At 50.4% G+C, this 21,957-nt stretch overlaps 1 protein-coding gene across 37 annotated transcripts in view; it reads right to left on the reverse strand.

The window, feature by feature from the left end:
- Positions 1-21,957, reverse strand: part of NFASC (neurofascin) — a 204,946-nt gene that overhangs the window by 55,910 nt on the left and 127,079 nt on the right. For 17 of the 37 annotated variants that reach the window (XM_010348952.3, XM_074384946.1, XM_074384943.1 and 14 more), the window contains 7 exons: positions 17,380-17,397; positions 16,133-16,238; positions 13,789-13,985; positions 13,226-13,348; positions 10,533-10,703; positions 6,210-6,260; positions 35-146 (listed from right to left, as the gene is read on the reverse strand). In XM_010348952.3, the coding sequence (XP_010347254.3) occupies positions 35-146; positions 6,210-6,260; positions 10,533-10,703; positions 13,226-13,348; positions 13,789-13,985; positions 16,133-16,238; positions 17,380-17,397 (778 nt within the window). The remainder of the gene's footprint in view (positions 1-34; positions 147-6,209; positions 6,261-10,532; positions 10,704-13,225; positions 13,349-13,788; positions 13,986-16,132; positions 16,239-17,379; positions 17,398-21,957) is intronic. The other 20 variants (XM_039465816.2, XM_039465815.2, XM_039465799.2 and 17 more) reach the window with 3 other exon arrangements.

The following is a 21,957-nucleotide window of genomic DNA, read 5'->3' on the forward strand; positions in this document are numbered from 1 at the left end:
GGTGGCTAGAAGGGGGGCTGCAAACTGTACGTACACCCCGGAGGCGATGCATTCCAGCAGGAGGTCCATGCCACGAAGCACCATCTGGCTGCTCGCGGTGCCCTGAGGATACATGAAGCTGGGTGTTCTTTCTGCAACTCCTCGGGCTGAAACAGGAGAGAACAAGCTCCCATGAGCCTCCTTCCAGAGGGCGGACCCCGCTAGGCCAACGCTGTCAGGCTAGAAAGAAATGGCATCAGGGCCCCTGCCAGATCCTTCCAGCTGAAACCACCCCAAGGACATGCGCGTCATTAAGTGAGGTGTGTTAGGAAGCTCAGGGCTCCTCAGCCCCACCAGCATGAGTGAGAGAAGCTCTAGGTACTGAAAGGATCTGCCCAGAGGAGCCCAGCTTCCCCTGGGTTCAGGGAATCTCCCCTTCCCTGCAGTGGGGAGCGGCTGTCTGAATAGTGAGAGATCTACTCCCGAGCAGCTTGTGTTGGGATCCCAGAGGCCACTGTGTGGGCCCCAGGGCAGGCCATCTCAGCAGCGGTCCTTCTCCCCAGGCAGGGATCTGGAAGCAGAGAAGGCATGTACTGGGGCCACAGGACAGACAACCTGCTCTTTGGGACCCTGAAAACAAGGCTCTGGGACGGAGTCACAAAGCCCGCACAAACAATCAGAAATGCAGGGAGAGTTATTAATGGCTTAGCAAAGACATGGAGAGAATTAATGAGCAGAGATGACAGGAAATCACACTGGGGCCATGACCATTCTGCCTCCTCACTAATGACTGGGGAAGATGGCTGGGAAGGGGAGTAGTAATTACATTTGAGCTGCTGGGGGAGGGGATGAGAGACAAGTGGCCGCCGAGTTGGAGGAGGTGATCTACAATTCAACTAGGCTGGAGCAGTCATGGGTCTGAAATCAATGAGATTCATGCAGGTCTTGAAGGCCATGTGGCTGGCAGAGATTGGCATTTTCAGGATGGCTGTTTCTCTGTAGAAGGGTCATGCCAGCATGAGCCCACGCACAACAGTGTGTACCCAACCTTCCCCAAGCCTTACCTCTTCCCCCACAGCTCTTCGTGTAGCTCTAGGGCAATGGGTAAGATGAAAGGGAAAAGAACACGAATTTTCTGTCCAGAAACCCCAAGGCAAAAGGGAAACTGGACGAGTACCTCCTGGCCAAGGCGTATGACCGTACACAAGAATAGCTAAAAACAAAAATAGAAGCTGAGCCCACCCATGGGTTTAATGGGGTCTTAGACTCAGCTGAACAAGGGAGTGATGGAGGGGAGGCAGAGCCGCCAGGAGTTGGGAGGCCTCAGAGACGCCTGGGGTGAGGATGAAGGCACTTATCCACAGCTTAACAGGTGCTGGCAGAGTGAGGAGAGTGCGGGGGGCCTTTATTCCCGCACTCTCCTGTGCATCCTAAAGGAGCTTGCTGGGTTTTCTGGGGCCTGGCTGCACCAGTGGAGTGCAATTCATAGAGTTTGCTTCAATCTTATCTTTTTGTCAGGAGAACAAAGTATGAAACATGCAGAGGGAAACTAGGCTGATGGTACAACACACGCATACAGTAAGTGCTCAACGAAGGTTTATGGGATGAATGGATTGAAGGCGAAGAAGAGAACAAAAAAGAAGGCAGTGATTTACCCAGATTATTTCTCTTTCTGTGGAAGCCTCACCTGTCCCACCGTCACACATTACAACATGACTACTGAAGGGGTTAATCCATTATATGGTTAATGGGTTATCATCTGTATCTACAGCTCTTGCAGCATCTAATTCTCTGCACCAAGGAAGCCCGGCACCAACAGCTTCCTCCCACCCACTGTCACGGAATCACCAAACAACCATGACAACATGAGGTCAGGGGCACGATGAGGAAAGGAGACTCTAGGGCAGAAGGCTCTGTTGTCAGGTTGGTGACTCCGTCGAGAGCCGGGAACCCTGGGATTATGTGAAAGGGGTCCCATCTCAGTCATCACACTCCTTCCCCACCAGGACAGAATCTGCAGAAAGCAATCTGTGACCCTATGGACGTTTAATTCACAACATAACATGTGACACCACAAGCACACACAACCCAGCAAAGCAATAAAGATGGGAAGGAGGAAAATTTAGCACAGAGTCTCGCTGTGGGTGCTTGACACGCTGTAGCTGTGACTATAAAAAGGTTATAGCAATATTGCATTTGTGGGATGTGGGTTAGCAACAATAGAATTATCCTAAAGGAGAAGCTACTGGAAATGAGCCAAAGTTCAAAAAAGGGGAAGGGCATCCTAAAAGTCAGAGGTCATAACCAGGGCCACCATTCAGTGAGCGTTTGTTAGAGGACGCGCACTGTGCCGGCAGCTTCACCCACACCATTTACGCCTAACCCTCACAGCAAACCTGTAGGGTTGCACCCCAACTATCAGCAGAGGCAACTGAGGCTCAATAAAGTAAACAGACTTGCCCAAGGTTACAAGCTACTTACGTTTTGGATTCTGGGCCATTTAGCACCAAAAATGTGTGCGTTCCACCCACTCTACATTGCCTCTCTGTCTACCGGTGGGCATCCCACTTGTTCCCGCTTCTGACAGTCAGCTTCAGGAATATCTTTCTTATTCAAACCAAAGAGAACCCGAGGGCAAAAGAGGTAAAGGAGAAAGATATTTTTGTCTTGGTGAGCTGCTCTGGTGAAACTCTTCCACTATGTTTTACTATTTCACTGTCTCAGCTAAGATCCCATCTCTCCCCCGTGGCTATTAGAAAAACCCAGGCCCAAGCTGGAGAAAAAGAAGCTGAGGAGGGAATTCAGCAGCTCTAAAGGCACCTCGGTTGGATACTTAAAGGCATGGAAAACTTGAGGAAGACTTGGAGGACACAATATCATTAAGGACTGAGACGGCTGGCCCTAAAGGAAAGGTGATGAAGAAATGCAGTCAATTGCAGTAGGAGGAACTCACATGAACATTTAGGAAGGATAACATAGCTGCTGGCTTTGAGAGCCACTGTTTTCAAAGAGGGTGTCTAATTTTCTTCCCTGGAGAGGTGGAGACAGGAAGATTCTAAGACAATGGTGATTATTAGATGAAACTCTAAATGGTGGCAGAGGACTGTCTCATCTTACGATGGGACACCCTTTTTCATCATGGACGCAGGGGTCCCTGGAGAGCCTGTCCACCTGAAGATATACTGGTTATTCACCCTGATCGTCAGAGTGGAGTGTGACCTCTTGCTTGATCAAACTCAGAGTCCATATGCTAAAGCTCATATCTGTGTGGGTTCAGGAAGAGCTTCCCTTGCAGGCCCATCTGACTTCTTGCCCAAGGACAGCCAGTCCTCTCCTGCTCTCATAAGCTGTGGCTCAGAGTGAGTTCATGGGTTTCTGGGGGAATACGGTCAGCTAGCAGACAACAGGAGATGACAGTGCCTCCACCATGTTGGCCTTAAAGGTCCAGTGAAAAATGCCTCTTGATCATCTCTTTGGAGGAAACACCACGACTGCTGACAACCTTAGTTGCCCTCCTCTGTCAAGTGCTATGTGTTAGCAGGACAAGAGGGTTCAATGAATCAGGCGTATCTGAGGACCTCTGCCAAAAATAGCTTTTAGGAGCAGCTGGATCCTACATCCAGACCGCTTTGCTGCTTTCGATTCTCGGAATTGAGAACCAGAGATTTATGGGGCCGGATTCTTGGCAGCTCGTCCACCTCTCCGGCTCTAGGAATGGCTGACCAAACAACCCCAGAATATAGGAAAAACTCTTTGCCTAGTAACATTTGATAACTTTCAATGCCAGGAAATTTCTTCCGTAAGTCTAACCCAAATCCCACAGGCAGTAGTTGGAGCTTTTTTTCTTACGCAGTTCTCAGCACAGCTGAGGAACTGAACAGCTTTTGTTTCTCTGGTCTGCCCTACAATTTCTCCTTCTATAGTACTTTCTTCCTATAATTGCACCTGCTTTTCTCCCCTTGGCTCCTCTTCAAGTTCTCTGTGTCTTTCTTAATTTTGGAAGCATAGAAGAATGATCCAGACTACAGTCAACACTAAACCATTCCCTTTAAAACCAGTAACGGGTAATATTTGTTAAGTATCGATAATGTGCCTAACACATACTAGGAGCCATAAGCACATTATCCTATTTAATTTTCACAACAATCCTCTGAGGCAGGTAATACGCCCATTTGGCAGATGAGGACATTGAAGTTCTAAGACACTAAATGGCTTGCCCAGCTTCACTCAATGGTATGTCCTGGACCCTGGATTTAATTCGCGGCAGTCTAACTCAGAGCACATACTCTTAACTACCTGGTCTCCTCACCTGGGTGAATCCTAAGTGGCAAGTTATACTCTCAGACCAGATTCTCCTGTCACTCAGCAGGTCAGGGGGCACCCGGCAATGTTCACAGGATACCAATCCACTCTAGAAATCACTAAAACAAAATAGAAGTAGGGGGTGGCTCCCCTGCTGCAAAAGAGACATGCCATATTTCAGAGCCAAACAGAGAGATGCACTGGGTACTTTTCATCAAGTCTCTCTGTCCAGATGCCTGCACTCCAGAAAGAAGTCATCCTCCTTCTTTTTTTTATCTCTTTGATTTCTTGCTAGAAGCATCAGCCTAGCTGTCTTCTGTTCAAAATGTGTCTCCCTTTCACTTTATATCCTTTCCAGCACCTTCATACTTAGGTCAGCTCTGTCCTCCCCTGGACTGAGGACAAGGGATCAGTCTCCACGTGAACTCACACGAGCTTTGCTTGTTTCATAGTCCTGGATGGATCTCATTATTCCCGCTCATTCTCTTGCAGTAATTGTTTGATCAATGGTCACAAACTGGTTTAAGTGGCAGGAATCACTTAAATTTATTCCACTGATGAAACAACTCTATGTGTATGTCCCTCTGCATGGCTTATTTTACATGAAGTGAGGAACTTAGACCAGATGGTCTCTAAGGGACCTTCTGGCTCTGAGACACTCCAGCTTACAGAATACTTCCTATAACAGATTACCTGGAATCCAATTTAGAACAAGACCCATTTCATACCAGGGCTCCGGGGCTCTTGGCACAATAGTGGTTGGCCTCATTATCTTGAAAACAAAAAATGCTCAGAATCCAACCAAGGTCCCCTGCATCCTTGGGTAGTAAATCTCTTTGGCAGGATCTCAGTGTGGTTCTAGCTGCTTGGTGCCAAGTTAGAGCCTTTGCCTCTCTCCCTGGCTCCCGCTTCCTCATCCCATCCCCTGCTCTAGTCACTCATCATCCTTTATATTAGCTCATCACAGTGCAGACACTTGCTATCTGTTTTAGCCCGCAATGAGGTCCCTTGGGGACCTGCAGCCTCAGCTTCTGAGGCATAACTAATGATGGGGGCCAGCTGCCTCACCAGAACCAGCAAATGATGGTGCCTCTGGCTGCTTAGGGAAAATAAGGCATTCTCGAGCTATGGTGAGGGGTAACTCAGGTGTGGAAATAGCCAATTACCCTATTAATCAGACTGAGCAACCAGCTGTGTGATGAGTTAGAGCCATGCCTTAGTGTAATTGTTCCACGCCTTGCAGGTGTGGACTGGTAGGCATTGCATTTGCATACTCTACCAGAGGAGGGGAGAGGCCCAGGTGAGAGGGTGCAATGGATGGTTTCACCTCATTTATACTCATCTTGAAAGAGAACTCAGAGCTGGACTCTTACTTCCATTGCCCAGATGAATTTTAAAGAGACATGGGACTTCGCTGTGAAATGGTACTCCCGGTAACTAAGGTGAGACTACGAAGCAGGCAATTCCTATCCAGACACTTAAGAGTTAACTGAACACACTAACAGTCTTTCTGTGTTCTTTCAGCTACCAATAGGAACCAGACTTCCCGTCTCCTCTTCCCTATGGAACTCATCTATTCTAAGATATTCTCCATCCATCCATCCTTGATTCCTAAGCTGCTACTTTTTAGTAAAAATTTCTGCTCTTCAGGAGGTTCTTTTGAAGTCCTAGCCTGGTTTGGACAACTTATTGAGAATTCAGCAACTTCAGGCGTGCCCGTTAGAGGAGACCATACCACCAGGTGAGCCACCTCGAATCCCCACACTGGCCACCTTCCTCCTGACAGGCAGCCTTCTGGAGGTGTCACTTTGGCACCCTGGCTGGGCCAGCTGCCACCCAGCAGGAGTTAATGACGTGGTATCAGTCAAGTTAGGCAAACTGGGGTTAGCACAGGCAAGGTTACTCCCAAGGTTACCGCTGCCACTCACCACTGTACATGTCAGGGTGGTTTCTTAAGGACGAGTCATTATAAGGGTGGTCTGTAATAAACAAAAGAGGGTGAGCAAACAGGAGGCCACGGAGAAGTCACAGAGGCATAAACGAGGAGATCAAAAACAAATGCAAAGCCACAAAAACAACCGAGGAGGGCAGCAGTGGCTCTTTTGCAAAGGAAAGACACGGCATATTTGGAAAGGCAGCGTGCGCAGTGAAGAACAAGCAACAGAAGCAGCCCACGAAAGGGGAAGAAAAAGGTTAAATCCTGCAAAAGAAGGCAATAATAAAATAAAGGTTTTTTTTTTTTTTAAATTAAAAAAATTAGGCTTGAACTTTAATTATTTGGTCCTGCTATATTTCAAACAAATGAGAGATGGATTAGTGGTGTCCTATAGCCGTCTTTTGAACAACTCCTTCTTATCAGAGTCCTCAGTTCCCAGGACTCTGGGTCAGGCCAGCTCTTGGAGCAGCTAAGGAGAAAGGAGTTTTAGTGAGCTCTGGGAAAGAGCAAAGTCCTGCCTGGGCAGAAGCTAAGCTGCAGGTGGTTGGCGGTAAATGGGAGGAGGTCATTGACCTAAAGGGTGGGGCCAAGGGGCCCTGGCCACAATCAGCAACACGTGTCACTGGAGTCTGACCAGGTGGGCACCGCTATGATCTTGGAGATGTCCCTGTTGGCAGAAAGCCCTCCTTATGAAGATGCTGGGAGTGGTTCAGTGAGGTGGGGAGAGCATGGCTGAGGTTCAGGCTTTAGAATTGAGAAAGGGAGCTTGGGGCAGGAGAAAGTGCAAGCTGAGTTCTACACTTTGGACTAGGAAAGTCCTGCTGAACATTCTGGAGGTTCAGAGCTCTCTAGACTATGCAGGATTGAAGACATTCCTTATGGAGCAAGATCAGTGGTTTCAGTTCCAGTGTTAGGTAATTCAAACCCTTGGGCGTTTACTCCTTAGTGAGAAAGACATTTCGGAATAAGACACATAATCACGACAGCATCCTAAAGTGGCTTCTCCCTCTCTACCTCTGTTCCCTTCCAGTGACTGGGTTTGAATTGTAACAGTACGAATAGGGGGTGGGGTGCAGCTGACTGAAAGCCAAGCAGACGGCCCTGAGGAGCCTACAACACAGTCCAACCGCCTGAGGGAGGACAGGGGCTCTGCCAGAACATTTGCATATTTGACGGCAGATCCAACCCCATTACAACTAGTTGCAAGAGGTATGAGAGTTCTTTTCTGGGACTGGCATGGCCTTGCATCCCAAATCTGCTTAGCACCTGGTAGAAAGATTTTCATTATTCTAAACTCTCTCTTAAGAGGGGGTCTGTTGTAAAGACCCAGCCCGTTTGGGAAGTCTGCTTGGGTCCATCTGGAGCTAAAGGCAGGAAATTAATCCATGATGGAATGAAGAGATGGGGTGGCCCAGGGGCAGCTGGGGGATGCAGCTGGGCTTGGGAGGCAACTTTGCTCCTCTCCCGGGAAAGGATGGTGGCATGCACAGATGACAGGGCCCTTCCTTCATGCTCCCATGCCACCAGGTGAAATGCAACTCTCTCTAGAGAAGTAGCCCAGGCTCAGAACTGATCTCGCAGTTTGTGAATTCTGGAGCCACACGAGAAATTCAGGGAGACTTCTTTGAGTACTCCAAGAATGTCATGTAGACATTAGAGGGAAGGAGGGGTGGTGCTCTGGTGTCTGCCTCCGGGAGGACCCTCCTTTCTTCCCACAGTTGCCTCTCATTGCATCAGGAGGCGTCGGCGCCTGTTACAGCATGGGCAAAGTGGGACGGGCCCAGCTCCGGAGCCCAAGACCACTGCTTATCTTCGATGACTCCCCAGGTTTTAAAAATGATTTCAGATTACCCAGTATTTTGCATTATATACCATTGTCAACTTCCTTCAATGCAAATAATAAAAATGGGACGTGATGAGATTTATTTCTTCCCAAATGGGCAAACTGTGACAGGAGCGCCTGGTGAGAATAGGGCCTTTGAAGCTGGCCCTGCTTGACTGCTTTGCCTCCCACCCCAGACCTGGTTTGGAAGGTACTAGAGAAAGCCTGTGTCCTCTCCAGACAGGAAAGCAGAGAGAGAGCCCCACTGTGCTATTTTAAGCAACTATGCCCAATTCTGGGCTGGCTCAGATGCCCAGAACTTGCTCCCAGCCAGAGCTGCCCTGGGAGAACTCCAGGAAGCTGAAGAGGCTCTTTTCCAATCACCTAGGGGGTTTCTTGCCATTCGGAGCAAAGAGTTTTCAGTGGAACAGAGGACCCAGAAATGAAGCATTAACAAACATCCCTTGCCTCCTCTGGTAGAGAAAAGGGTATTTCTGGCAAGTCCAACTTCTACGTGTTGTTGAAATCTCTAACTGCAGAGGAAGTTAGTTAATTCTACAGAGGAAGACTCTTCACCATCTCAATTTCTTGGCTCTGCTCTACTCTACGCAACAGTGATGGGCTCTGTCCAGGATGGCAGAAGGTCAACTGACTCGGTTCCAAAAGAAGCAGGGTGATTTCCCGTGTCGTCCCGGCAAGGAGCGAGGGGCCCCGGTGGGGACACTGATTGCTGTCTAGGTTCCACTCAGTGAGCATCTTATATTGTTCTTGACATCCCTGCTCTTCCTCCTGCCAATGGTGTTAGTCCTCTCCTGGCTGCTGAGGCCACTCCGAGGTCCTGGGCAGACCACACTGTCCTCCAGAGCCCAGCCAGCTGGCAGGCAGTCACCCTGATGTGCACCAAAGAGGCACTGCAGACAAACCAACTTTCTCCTCCAAGGGATCTCCCTGGGCCTGGGTCAGGAGTGAGAAAGCCAGGGACAGGGGAACAAGCAGAGTGAAGCCAGGTCGCCCTGCCAGGAACGTGAGGGGCTTGCTGCAGGTGTCAGGCAATTTTGCTGGCCACCACCTTCGGCAGCCCAGCATCAACTCAGATCAGTGCATGGGGACCACCGCTGAGGCAGGAGGAGGTAATTAGAGGAGGGTAGAATGAAGCTCTAAGAGAACAGAGAGAGGGAAAAGAAAGAAAAAGAAAGAGGAGAAATAAAGAAGTCAAAAAGGAAAAGGAAGAAAATGAAGAGATCAAAGAAAACAAAACAAAACAAAAACATGAGAAGGGGAGCAAAAAAGGGAGCTGCTTCCTTTTGCACCCACCTCTGTGCCGTGGTGGAAATGGAGTGTGGGGCTGTCGGGTCTTAGGACCACCTGCCTCTGTCATCAGCAGGGACAGGGGAGGAAGAATCGAACACCAACGGTCATACCCGCTACCTGTCCTGAATGAGAAGTGATCTCGCCTGAACCTCTCCCGAACCACACCCACCCGGGAGCCATCGTCTACCACCCCTGCAAGGACTCCAGGAAGCCAGGGTCAGCCTATTTTCCCTGACCTTTGCAAACTGCCAGAGAGCATTCACATGGTGCTCTCTGCTGGTCGCCCCAAAAATCCTCACTGTCCAGAGCATCGAAAACAACGCTCACAGCCTGAACCAGATGAAGATCTGTTTTGGCAGGGGGCTCTTTTATAGAAGACATGTTACAAATCCGTGGTGTACATCAACATAGACAACTTCCAATGTCCTGGGTGGGCTGAGACTTTGCAGCCAAACCTCTAGGCTGCCTTGTCCTTGCCAAGAAGAACACCTCTCACTAAGCTTCTCTCTTGCCTCCAGGAAGAACCACCAACGCTATAGTGGGTCAGGAAATGCTGATTTGCTTTTGAATCAGCCAAAAAGAATCAGGGAATAGAAACGAAAACAAACAAAACGAAAACATAAGCCTGCAACTTACAAACATAGCGATTCCATATGGTTCTGCATCTACGTATTTCAGAATCAAATAAATTTTATTTTTGTATCTCTACTAATTTTCATATTTTCTGCTATGGGTTTCTTGCAGAAATAAAGATAACCAAGCAACGAGAAGAAATAAAAGAAACAATCAAGCTGTGACCTGAGAGGGGCTCTAGATGACCACTGGAAGCAGTGGTTCTCAAACTCTGGGTGCATAGGAATGACCTGGAGGGCTCATAAAGAACAAAAAGGCGCAGGGTGGTTGAGGTGTGATAGGCTGGAATGATGCCAAGTTTAACGGTGATCCTGATTCCCACCAGAGTTTGAGAAGCATTGACTTAGTGTAGGACTAAGTGTGACTCAAGGTTTCACAATCAAGAGATACCATTTAAAGAACAGCTGGATTGGCTCAGGCACCATGAGCTGGAAGGATTTCTAGGTCAGCCTCAAGGACAAGCCTCCCCTAGACTCAGGTACCCAGGGCTGGGTGGGGTCAGTGGGCTTCTTTCCCTGGCCCCCAGCCCTGGGCAGGGGCTGCACTTACTGGTGAGGACCTTGAGGGTGAAGGGGTTCTTCTGCTGGATGGTGTGGGTGAAGTGGAAGCGGGCGTTGCAACTGTAGTCGGTCTGCATGTCCTGCAGCATCACGTTGGAGAAGTAGAGGTCTCCATTATGGCCCTGAGAGACACGTTTGTCTTGGGCAATGGGCTCCATGGCTACAAGGAAGCAGAGGAACAGCAGCAGGTTAGCAGTAGTAACAGTAATCATCACCACTGCAGTCCGGGTGATAGAACACTTGCAGGGGGTCGGGTGGCGACCAGGAGCTTGACATTATTCGGTCTAATCCTCTTAACTCTGATGTATGGCTTATTCCCATTTCACAGATCAGAAAGCAGAGGATGTAATGTGCCCAGCATTGCAAAGGCAGAGAGGAGAGTAGGATTTTAGATGCAGACCTGCCTGCCCACCATGCCTATGTTCTATGACCACACTTTAATCTCTCCTGTTCACATCACAGAAGATCTGACTGGCCGCAGGGGCAGCAGAAGGAACACAAGCCTTCAGGTGCTCCGCAAGGTTCAAATTCTCAAGCTAGCAGCGAGAGCACTCTGAGGGCAGGGACCATGATCTGTTCATCTTATGCCCCAGCGCCCATCTTAGGACTCAGCATATAGAAGGCACTCAACAGTTTGCTGAATTAAACGAAACTGAACTTGGCCTTGCTGCATTTGATAAAAATGTAATCATCAATTATAATGTACACCTTTTTTATTTCTAAGACGAAAGCACTACTGATTATAACTGCGAGATATATACCAATCAATGATGTATGCCATCAGTTTTAAGAGGCCTTTCAATTTTAGAGATGTTAACATTTGAAAATTTTGATTAATGATATCATTGGAGTGGCTGAAAATGCTGACTATATTTTGTTTTCAAGTGCTATATCTGATATAAATCTAAAACATCAGGTTTCCAGGCTTGTTAGAATATGCCTCAAGCTGACTACTCACAGCTATCTCCTTCCTGTCCCCACAACTTTTTTTTCTTTTTTTTTCTTTCAATGAAGTCTTGCTCTGTCGCCCAGGCTGCAGTGCTGTGGTGTGATCTTGGCTTACTGCAACCTCTGCCTCCCAGGTTCGAGTGATTCTCCTGCCTTAGCCTCCCGAGTAGCTGGGACTACAGGCGCATGCCACCATACCCAGCTAAATTATGTATTTTTAGTAGAGATGGCGTTTTCACCATGTTGGCCTGGATGGTCTTGATATCTTGACCTCATGATCCTCCTGCCTCGGCCTCCTAAAGTGCTGGGGGTGTAGGGGATGAGGTGGGAGGAGGGCTGGAGAGGCAGAGGGCCAAATCTATAAGGGGACTGGGTGCCAGGGAAAGGGATCTGGACCATTATTTTGAGGTGATGGAAGAGCCAAGGAAGGGCTTTAAGCAGATGAATGAAACTATCAACTATCACATTTTTAGAAAGACTACAGAGACATGTTATGGATAATTCTTGTAACCCAGGGAAAAACAGATGGTGGCCTGGGTGGAGACATGTCAATGAGGATGGAAAGAAGAAGAGGGTCTGAGATCTACTTTGGAGGTAGAGTAAACACAACTTGGTGGTGGATGTGATGTGGGGGAGATGAGGGAGGGGAGGCTGAACTGTGAATTAACAAATGAGGCTAGCAGCCTGTGTGGCCAGGCAGCCTTCCCCATAAACGTGCACTGTGATGGGGGAAGAGAGAGACAGTGATTGAGCACAAAGCCACGCCCATCCTGCAAAACAACTGACGATGCTGCCTCATCAATAGGGCAGCCTCTTTTCAAAGTAGGCTGGTAACAATTCAGGGATGGATAGAAGAATGGATGACAGGCTGGTAGGTAGGTGGAGATATAGGTTGGCAGATGGATGGATAGATGGGAACAGAGAGATGGAAGGAGGGGGAGAGGAGGCAGACAGGTAGGCAGGAAGGGAGGGAGGACAGGAAGCCAGGAAGACACAGAGAGAGACAGAAGTCTTCTCTTTACCGTTGTTAATGCTTCTCCTTTTATTTAAATTGAAAGCATGGGAAGAAACTGAGGTCCAGAGAGGTTTAAACGAGCCTCAGTCCAAAACTGAGCCAGAACAATCTCTGAATGATGTCGCTCTGTCCCTGCTCCAGATACCCTATCTCCCAATCACTCCTTTATGAAAGGTTTCAGTTCCCCATTCACCCTTCCTCCTACCAGAAGAGAGAATCAGAGTAAATCCAGACAGGCCAAGAATTGAAAGAGGTGGTTTGGTATCAACTGCCTTCAATTAGCCAATTGGAAAAACAATTTCTCCTCTTCTCCTTAATCCCTTCTGTCTTGCTCTGCATTTTCATTACCATGTTACCACGTGCTTACTGTGTGTCTGGCCCTGTTCTAAGCACTTTGGACATATTGACTCACTTATTCTTACAATAATCCTATTAGGTAAGTACTATGGTTAGCTCTGTTTTTTTTTTTTTCCAGAAGAGAAAACTGAGCTCCAGAGATGCTAAGCAACTTGTTCAAGATCACACAGCAGCCAGGCTAGAAAATAAGCCCAAGCAGCCTCTCTCTGCAGGGCTTGTGTGTTCTCATCCTGGTTGCCACATTGCTTCTGCTTCTCACAAATCAAGGTCTTTTAGCTTGGGCAAGCTCCTCCCCATTTAACACACCCACCCCACTCCCTAAGGTTAAACTATGAACACAGCACCAGGCCCCCAAGACTCACAGCTGCTCATCCAGAAGATGACTGGGGAGGGAAGTCCCGGCGGGGGGTTGCACTGGAGTGTCAAAGGAGCGCCCTCTTGGACCACGACAGGGTCGAGGTTTTCCTTGGGCCACAGAGGAGATTCTGGAGAGAAGTGAACAAAGAGGACTAAGTGAGGGTGATGGCTGGGCCCCGGCCAAGGAGCAGGCTCAGAGGCAAGCGTGCAAGGAGGAGACACAGAAGGGGTACTTGGACAAGGTGGGAGCAAGGGAGGGACAGGGCAGGTGAGCCTACGCGAAGGGCTGTCCTTGAGAGGCAGGAGAAGGGAGGCACCTTCAAAGGCTCCCCTCTTTTCCCTCTGCTGTCCCCACAGTGGTCAGTGAAATTATTGCAGACAGCAACTTCAAAAGGAAGTCCAAAGCTTCCTTTCCAGGGAATCGTTCCGAGTTGGGGGAGAGACACAGAGAACACCAAGGCATCTGCAGCCCAAGGGCAAGGACAGCCCTTCTGCAATGGCCTTCCACACGCCCCACTCCTCATTCGCCCAGGAGCAGGGCATTTCAGCCCTGCCCCACGCTACTCACTAGACACCTGCAGGCGGATCCTGTTGGACAGGGCCGTGCCAAATTTGTTGCGGGCGAAGCACTGGTATTCCCCCTCATATTCCTCCGGCCGCCCGCCACTGCGGAAGTCAATCACGAGCGTCCCAGATCTCCTCCTCATGGACACCCGGGGGTCCTTGGCGATATTGAAGAATCTGCTGTTTCGCGTCCAGTGGAAGCTGTGGACAGTGGGGAGCAGGGGCAATCAAGACGAATGGGGTGGGCTCTGGGGTCCAGGCAGATCTCAGAGCCCTAGTCCCTGGCTCAGTGCCAAAATTCCCTCTCTCAGCCCCATCCTGGCACCCTGATACCAACAGGTCCCAGCCTGGCCGAACAGAAGAGCCATCTCAGCCCCATCATGGCATCCCTATACCAATAGGTCCCAGCCTGGCTGAGCAGGAGAGCTCTATAAAATGCAGAGTCCCACGTCCCACTCTCCAGACCAGGGGCCTGGTGTTAGTATTCCTACCCACCTAAGGCTGGGAATCATGGCTCTAAGGGATAGATACTCAAGTAGCCACTGGAGGCCGGGGGTGGGGGTTATGCTAAACACATGATTGAGGAGAGATTTTCATTTTTAGAATCTAGAATCCACTGCTTCTTCTATCCCAGGACATTTTCAACCATCTACTAGGAATGCAAACTTAAATTCACATTCCACCCAAACTAAACACATCAGGGAGCTATCTCTGCTCCTCCTACCACCTTAATTTTATAATCCATTCCAAAGCCAAAGTGAAATGGCTTAGGTTATTTGTGCCCTGCTCAGTGAGTATAGATTATAAAGCAGTGGCCATGCCCTGTGGCCCAAGAGTGGTAGCTTTTAAAGAAATGGCAGCCTAGTAGAACTGAGCCCCTGGTGAGGAGCACTAGAATGATCCCCTCTGCTCTCCTTGGAGCTGTAGCCAGAGCCATATATCCTCAGATGCCCATGATCTAACTCGTAAAAGAAGCAGGGAGGGGGCCAGGCATGGTGGCTCACATCTGTAATCGTAGCATTTTGGGAGGCTGAGGCAGGCGGATCACCTGAGGTCAGGAGTTCAAGACCAGCCTGGCCAACATGGTGAAACCTCGTCTCTACTAAAAATACAAAAATCAGCTGGGCATGGTGGTGGGTGCCTGTAATCCCAGCTACTCAGGAGGCTGAGGCAGGAGAATCGCTTGAACCCAGGAGGTTGCAGTGAGCCGAGATGGCACCATTGCGCTCCAGCCTGGGTGACAAAAGTGAAACTCAACCTCAAAAAAATAAATAAATAAAATGAAAAGTAAAAGAAGCAGGGAAAGCAGGAGTAGTGGAACAGTAGGGGCTGCCCAGTGCCACAGGGTCATTGTCCCTGCAAAGGAACCATGGGGGAAAGACCAAACCTCAGAAGCAAGTGAGGTTATCAGTACCCTGAATGACCCTTCAGGGTGACTCCCTCGGCCAGCGAGGGAGTCCTTGCTGGTTCCCAGGCTCAAGCTCTGGGTTTGAGACTGTCTTGTGTGAACCCAAGGGGCCAGAATAAAGCTACTGCACACCTGGCAGCCTCCTCTCGGCCTCATTTCTCCTGCTGACAGACACATCCTAGTTGGGGTCCGGAAACGTCTGGCTCTGAATCTTGCATGAGGCTCCTGCAGGCTCAGTCTGTGGGTGGTACTTTGAGGATGGGGATGGGGGTGGATAATATAGTGTCTGCCATGTCTCCAATGCTCATCATTAGGTAGAAATGAATCTGGCCTTGGGGGATTAGAATCTGGCCTTGGGTTCTGCCCCTTTCAAGCTGGGTAACCTTGGAAAAGGTGCTTAAAACCTCTGTACTTCTGTTTCTCCTCCTTTTCATAAGGACATCGATCCTTCCCCAGAGCACCGTTAGGCAGTCGAACAAGACAACGTGAGTAACAGAACCTAACACAGAGCCTGGATGCTCAACAGGCTTTTAACTCATGTCTGTTGATGTCTTATTTGGTGCGAATGAGCACATAAACAGATACCGAGAAGCTCAGAGTGAAAGACTCAAGTTAGCTTGGAAGAGAAACTTCCTACAAGCTAAAAACAGGGCAGATCATGGGAACACGTGGTGGGGGAAAGAATGTTCCACAGAAAGTCGGAAAACGCAATATGGGGTCCTGGCTTTTAATGTGAACTTAAGCCACTTCTTTTCTGGTCTCCAGTTTCCTTATCAGCAAGATTTCCTAGTCCTCAATTGTGCCTTCCACCTAGTAGGTGCCTAATGGAAATGTTTGGGAATGAACAAGTCTAATTTTCCAGCTGCCTCATTTGCCTTAGTTATCATCATGCCCAGAAGCAAGCAGGTGGCTTCAACGCACTCTTTTTCCCTCCACTTACCTGGGGGCAGGGTTCCCCTTTGCTTCACACTCAATCAGGATGTTATCACGGGGGTCCACGATGTGATCCTTCACTGACTGCTTGGTGATGGTCGGTGGCTGGGTCACTGCAACAGTGCACAGGGAGCATGGTCAGCGCTGCAGGGATCTCCCTGGGTTCCAGCCTGGGGAATAGCTGAGATGAAGTGCTTCAGGAGCCGCACATGCAAGCAGGCAAGTGGGTGGGGTGCAGGGGGGTGGTGAACAGGGCCCCATTCTAGAGACCCAGCTCCTTAAATGGTGCCATGCCTCAGGAAAGAAGGTAGATATTAAAGATTAAGCATAAGAAGAACCCCTTTAAAAAGATCCCATAGGCTAGGTGCAGTGGCTCACACCCTGTAATCCCAGCACTTTGGGAGGCCAAGGCGGGTGGATCATCTGAGGTCAGAGTTCAAGACCAGCCTGGCCAACATGGTGAAACCCCATCTCTACTAAATGTACAAAAAAATTTGTCTGGGCATGGTGGTAAGCAACCTATAACCCCAGCTACCAGGAGGCTGATGCAGGAGAATCACTTGAACTCAGGAGGCAGAGGCTGCAGTGAGCTGAGATTGTGCCACTGCACTCCAGCCTGGGCAACAGAGCAAGACTCCATCTCAAAAACAAAAAAGCTCCCATAGCATCCTGGGGTGAAACTGAAGGCCATCTTTACATTATAATGCTTAGCACGACACACAGTGGACAATAGTTCTTGATAAATGTTTGTTGAATGGATAAAGGAAGAAAAAGCAGCTAGATTTTCAGAACTTAGAGGTCATGGTGGTTCAGAGCCCCGGAGGCTCAACAAATGGCCAAACTGTGGTGAGTGTAGGACAGAGAGAGGCTTCAGTCCCCAAGAACTTCCCAGATTCTCTCCCTCTAGGTCCCAAGTGCCAGTGTTTTTTCCTAGGGTCCTGTGCCAGCCACTGGAGGATGGGGAAACAGCTGTGGTGTACCTGAGCTTTGATCCAATGACCTTCTTACCAAGCTCAGAGTCAAGCTCTTACCATGTGCCCCTCTGTCTTTCCCAGCAATAGAATGCTGCAGGGAAGATTCCTTCCTTCCCACTCGGTAAGAGACCTCACTACAGAGCTCTGGCGGGAAGAGGCCCCAGCAGAAGTCCCAGCAGGCCACTAATCACCAGGCATGTGAGCAGGTATCACCTCACGCCTCATTCCTCCCTCCCACTTCTCAGAAGCACAGGCACAGAGAGGCACGCAGGGCACTTACGCTCATTCTGAATGCTTGCTGTTAGTTCCAACAGGTTAGCATTGGAGGGAGAAAAGAAGAACATTGTTATACACACAACCGCCCAGGCATCCTCACACCCCAGAACACAGGGAGCGGGCGGGGGTATGCCTGGGGAGGGCACTGGGCACAGGGCTCTCTCCTCCTGGCTGCAGAGGTCAGTGCAAGAGCCCAGCAGGGTTGGGGAATGGACCCAGTGAGTGCTTTATGGAGAAGGTGATGCCTCCCCCGGGAGACCAAAACCGCAGAGTCGGGCAAAAAGCCTGGCTCTGACCAAAGGACAGTGTCACCAGGGAAGTCCACATGGTCGGAAGTAACAGTTCTGCTTGAAAGAGGCCCTGAAGGCATTCCCCTCCATCTGATGCCACTGAGGGAAGTGGGCTCCTCAGCCAACCGTGAATGGGAGAGGCTGAGGGCAAGACAGGTGCCAGGAAGGGAGCGGGTCTGACCCACTGCTGCAGGGCACAGCTCCAGGCCCTCACTTCTCCCACGACACCTTCTCTCCTGGCATCTCCTCCTTCCCCATCCCATGGAAGACTCTAGAGACAAATGTCCCATTCATGGGCATTGCTTCTATTCATGGTACATCACCCTGCAGAAATCCCACTTCCGAATGGGAGGCTCCAGGGATGAAGCAGAGCCTGTGGTTCCTTTCTGTGCTTTTCACGAGGAAGGTGGGAGGCAGGGGCACAGGTCTTCCCAGCTCCTACGTAAACTGCATGTGCTCATAGAGGTGTGCTCCTCTGTACAGGTAGGCGGAGGTATTTAAAGTCTGGGCTTCTTAAGTTTTAACACCCATATGCATCACCTGGGGGCTGGTTAAAATACAGGTTCTGATTCAGTCGGGCTGGAGTGGGGCCTGGGACTCTACCTCTGATGAGTGCTCGGGCAATGCCATGCTGGTGGTGTACGAACCACACTTTGGATGGGAAGGTTTTAGATGGTGTGCTTTTTGTGGGGAGAAGGTCTTGGTTAAAATTTGCAGAAAAGAGAAGGTGTGTTGCTGTGACTTTAAAATGCCTTTTCCTGATGATTATACCAGAAAGCGACATGGCATTCTCATTTCATGCAGGTGCAGAGTATTGTCCTGTCGTTGCAGGCTGACTTTTTCAGAGTGAGGGCTCCCTGGGGCGAGTCTCAGGCTGCCAGCGTCCAGGCAGAGCCATGGTGACCTTGAAGCTTTCCTACTTGGCTTGAGTGAGGTGTGGCGACGATTCTGGGGCTTAGAGAGGGCAGCCTGGAGAAGACAGAGTTGTGCTCAGAACAAGAGGTGCAGGAAGAGCGACGGCAGGAGGGAGAAGAGAGGCCCCAGAGGGGCAGAGTGTGGCAGGACAAGGGCCCACCGTATGTGCATGAAGGAAGGTCTTGAGACTGAGACTCACAAAAAGATCCAAAATAATTATTTCGCATGGCCCCGGGTCGGGGTGGGGGGGTCTGAAGAGACATTTGCTTCACCGTGTGCCCAGGGCTGCCTGGGAAGGAGACAAAGGAATGAAAAGACCAGGAGGGGAGCAAAATCTATGGCTTCCAAACACGTGTTACCCGGAGCTCACCTCTGCAGCATCTTTAGACATATATGATATTCTTGCCGGGGACCCAAGAAAGGTAACTCTAGAAAGTAACTCCAGCAGTTGACTTGGGCAGGGGAAGCGACCACTCTTAGAAGAGGCAGAATTGTCACTGGGACCCACTCCCCTGGACCCTTAGCCCAGGCCCTTGGCTTCTTCATTCGGTACATTTTTGGGGGGGTCACCCTGGGTAGCAAGGCTGACAAGGGACCTCCTTTGCCCGCATGGACTTCAAGCCTCTCTTTTACAGAATCAAAGGTTGACTCAATGGAAAGAGCCCTGGACATTGTCGGGGAATCTCCGGATCCAACGAAGGGGTCTCTTGGCTAAGATCACACAGGAAGCTTGCTGCAGAGCTAGAATGTGAACCAGCTCTCCCAATGCTCGGTCCAGAGCTCTTTTTTTTTTTTTTTTTTTTAAACAAATCAATCCTTGGCCAGAGAGGTGAGTGAGCCAGCTGGGGCCTCCGGACTCTGCTCCCCTTGACATTCCGGAGAAGGGTGAGTGAGAGGGGAGACCATGGGTGGTGGAGACTCTCAGGGCAGCAAGAGCTGGCTGGATGCTGTCCCCAGTCCCCATACCATCAGGCCAGGGGCCTCTGGAGAATCCACTTGACTAAAGGGATGGCATCTACAGCCACCACTGTGCTACTAAGGAATTTCTTACAGGGACAGAACCCACCCAGGAGACAAGCTGCCACAGGGAGAAGACAGTGGGGACCACCTGTCTAGGGATGAGGGTGACCAAGCGCCTAGCCAGTGTCACACCATTCACCTTCTATGGAGTGGTGGAAAGGGAATTCCACAGGTCTTCCAGCCCAGCTCTGCGGGGAGTGAGGCAGAGGCCTGCCCGCTCCGCGAGGTTTCCTTGCTCATGCGCCTCTTTTCTTTCCCTGGCTCTGATGTGGACGACCTCTGGCACCCATCCCTCAGGAGATGGAGCATGTGAGTGCGTGTGATTAGGGTGTGTGTGAGTGGGAGTGAGTGCACAAGTGGGAGTGTGCGTGTGTGTGTGAGCACGTGTGGGTGTATGTGTGTGAGTACATGAGTGTGAGCACGTGTGTGTGTGAGTACATGAGTGTGAGCACATGTGGGTATGTGAGGGTGTGAGTACATGAGTGTGAGCACGTGTGGGTGTATGTGTGGGTACGAGTGTGAGCACGTGTGTGAGAGTACATGAGTGTGAGCACGTGTGGGTATGTGAATGTGTGTGTGAGTACATGAGTGTGAGCACGTGTGGGTATGTGAGGGTGTGAGTACGTGTGAGCACGTGTGGGTGTGAACATATGAGTACATGAGTGTGAGCATGCGTGGGTACGTGAATGTGTGTATGAGTACGAGTGTAAGCACGTGTGGGTGTGTGAGTATATGTGTGAGCATATGTGGGTATGTGAGGGTGTGAGTACGAGTGTCAGCACGTGTGGGTGAGGGTGTGAGTATATAAGTGTGAGCACGTGTGGGGTATGTGTGTACGAGTGTGAGCACGTGTGGGTATGTGAGGGTGTGTGTGAGTACGAGTGTGAGCACATGTGAGTATGTGAGTGTGTGAGTACATGAGTGTGAGCACGTGTGGGTATATGAGGGTGTGAGTGGGTGAGTGTACATGACTGAGCAGGTGTGAGCGTGTGAGAGTCTGTGTGAATGTGCATGTATGTGAGAGTGTGCATGTGCCTGCAGCATGATTTATGATGAAGGTGGAGAAGAATTGTTTCTGTCACTCCTAAGGAAAATGCCGTCCCCTGATGCAGGGCCAGGGCCAGAAGGGCCAGCCAACTCACTTTTTGGCAAATTCACTCCGGTTGATGAGGCGACCCTTGGCTTTTTTCAAAGGTCAGACTGTTCTTGAGGCTGGATAGGGAGGGAGGGGATCGGTGGGAGGGGTGCGTGACTCCGCTGGCACAGCAGTGAGAGCTGGAGGCTGGGCCTTCAATGAGGGATTGTGCAGCGGCCCCGGGCTCTGCTCCAGGAGGCCTGCGGCACCCAGCCTCTCCAGAATGGAAGCAGTGCCCCTGCCCTGGAGACACAGATCATGTCCCCCGAAGGGGCAAGTGAGTAGAAGGAACACCTGGCAGGGTGAGAACATTAAGAACGCCCGATTTTCCCTCAGCCCAGGGCTGGACGGAGGGTGGGCTCAGCTCAGCACACGTGGGAGGGCTGCTGTGCTGGGCCAGCGAGGTGGGGAGGCCCGCTGAGGACGGCCTCTTCCCAGGGCAGCCGGGGCCTCTCTGAAGGGCTTGCCTGCGGTCTTGCATTCAGCGTTTTTGTTCTGTTTGTTTGTTTTTGAGGAGTAAACAGTCTTTACTGGGCTCAGACGAGAAACCCACGGGTCTGGAGGACGTCTGTGGACTTGTGATTTTCTTCTCCATGTTCTTTTCGGTCCGTTGCCGTGGCCTCGTGAGCTGCTGTTTCTTCTGGTGGTGCATTTTGGTCTTCTCCCTCCTCTTTTCCTCCACGGTGGCTGTCACTGCCCGGTACTTCCAGCCAATCTCATGAGACAGGCGCCCCAGGCAGGTGAACGTTCTCACGGGCATCAGATGCTCAGCCTCGAGGGCAGCAGGGACCACCATCCGCTTTTTCGGTCGGGGCAGTGGGATTCCGTCAGACACCACGAGGCAGTCCAGGGCGGCCTGGCCTCAGTTGGTCTCGTGGGGCAGCATGCCCCGTAGGGTCTGCCAAACAAGGTGGCTGGAGGCCCAGGAATGGTGGGGTCCTCAGCAAGGGGTGATGTTCATCCACTTGTGGAGGAAGGCCAGACACTTTAACTTGTTTCTATAGAAACTGCCCGAAACATCGATGCCCTCGCAGTGCGTGACCACCGCCTTCCAGCCCAGCAGTACGTGCTTAGCCACAATGGCTGTCAGGAGGCCTGGGAGACGGCCTTGGCCACAGAGTACCTGCTCCCTCATCCCGTCACCTTCAGCAGCCACCTGGGAAAGTGCGTTCAGTTTCTGCGGACTCTTTTTGGACACATTGTCAGGGCCATCATACCTGCA

This window comes from Saimiri boliviensis, chromosome 14, assembly GCF_048565385.1.
Source record: "Saimiri boliviensis isolate mSaiBol1 chromosome 14, mSaiBol1.pri, whole genome shotgun sequence".
Taxonomy (NCBI): Eukaryota; Metazoa; Chordata; class Mammalia; order Primates; family Cebidae; genus Saimiri; species Saimiri boliviensis.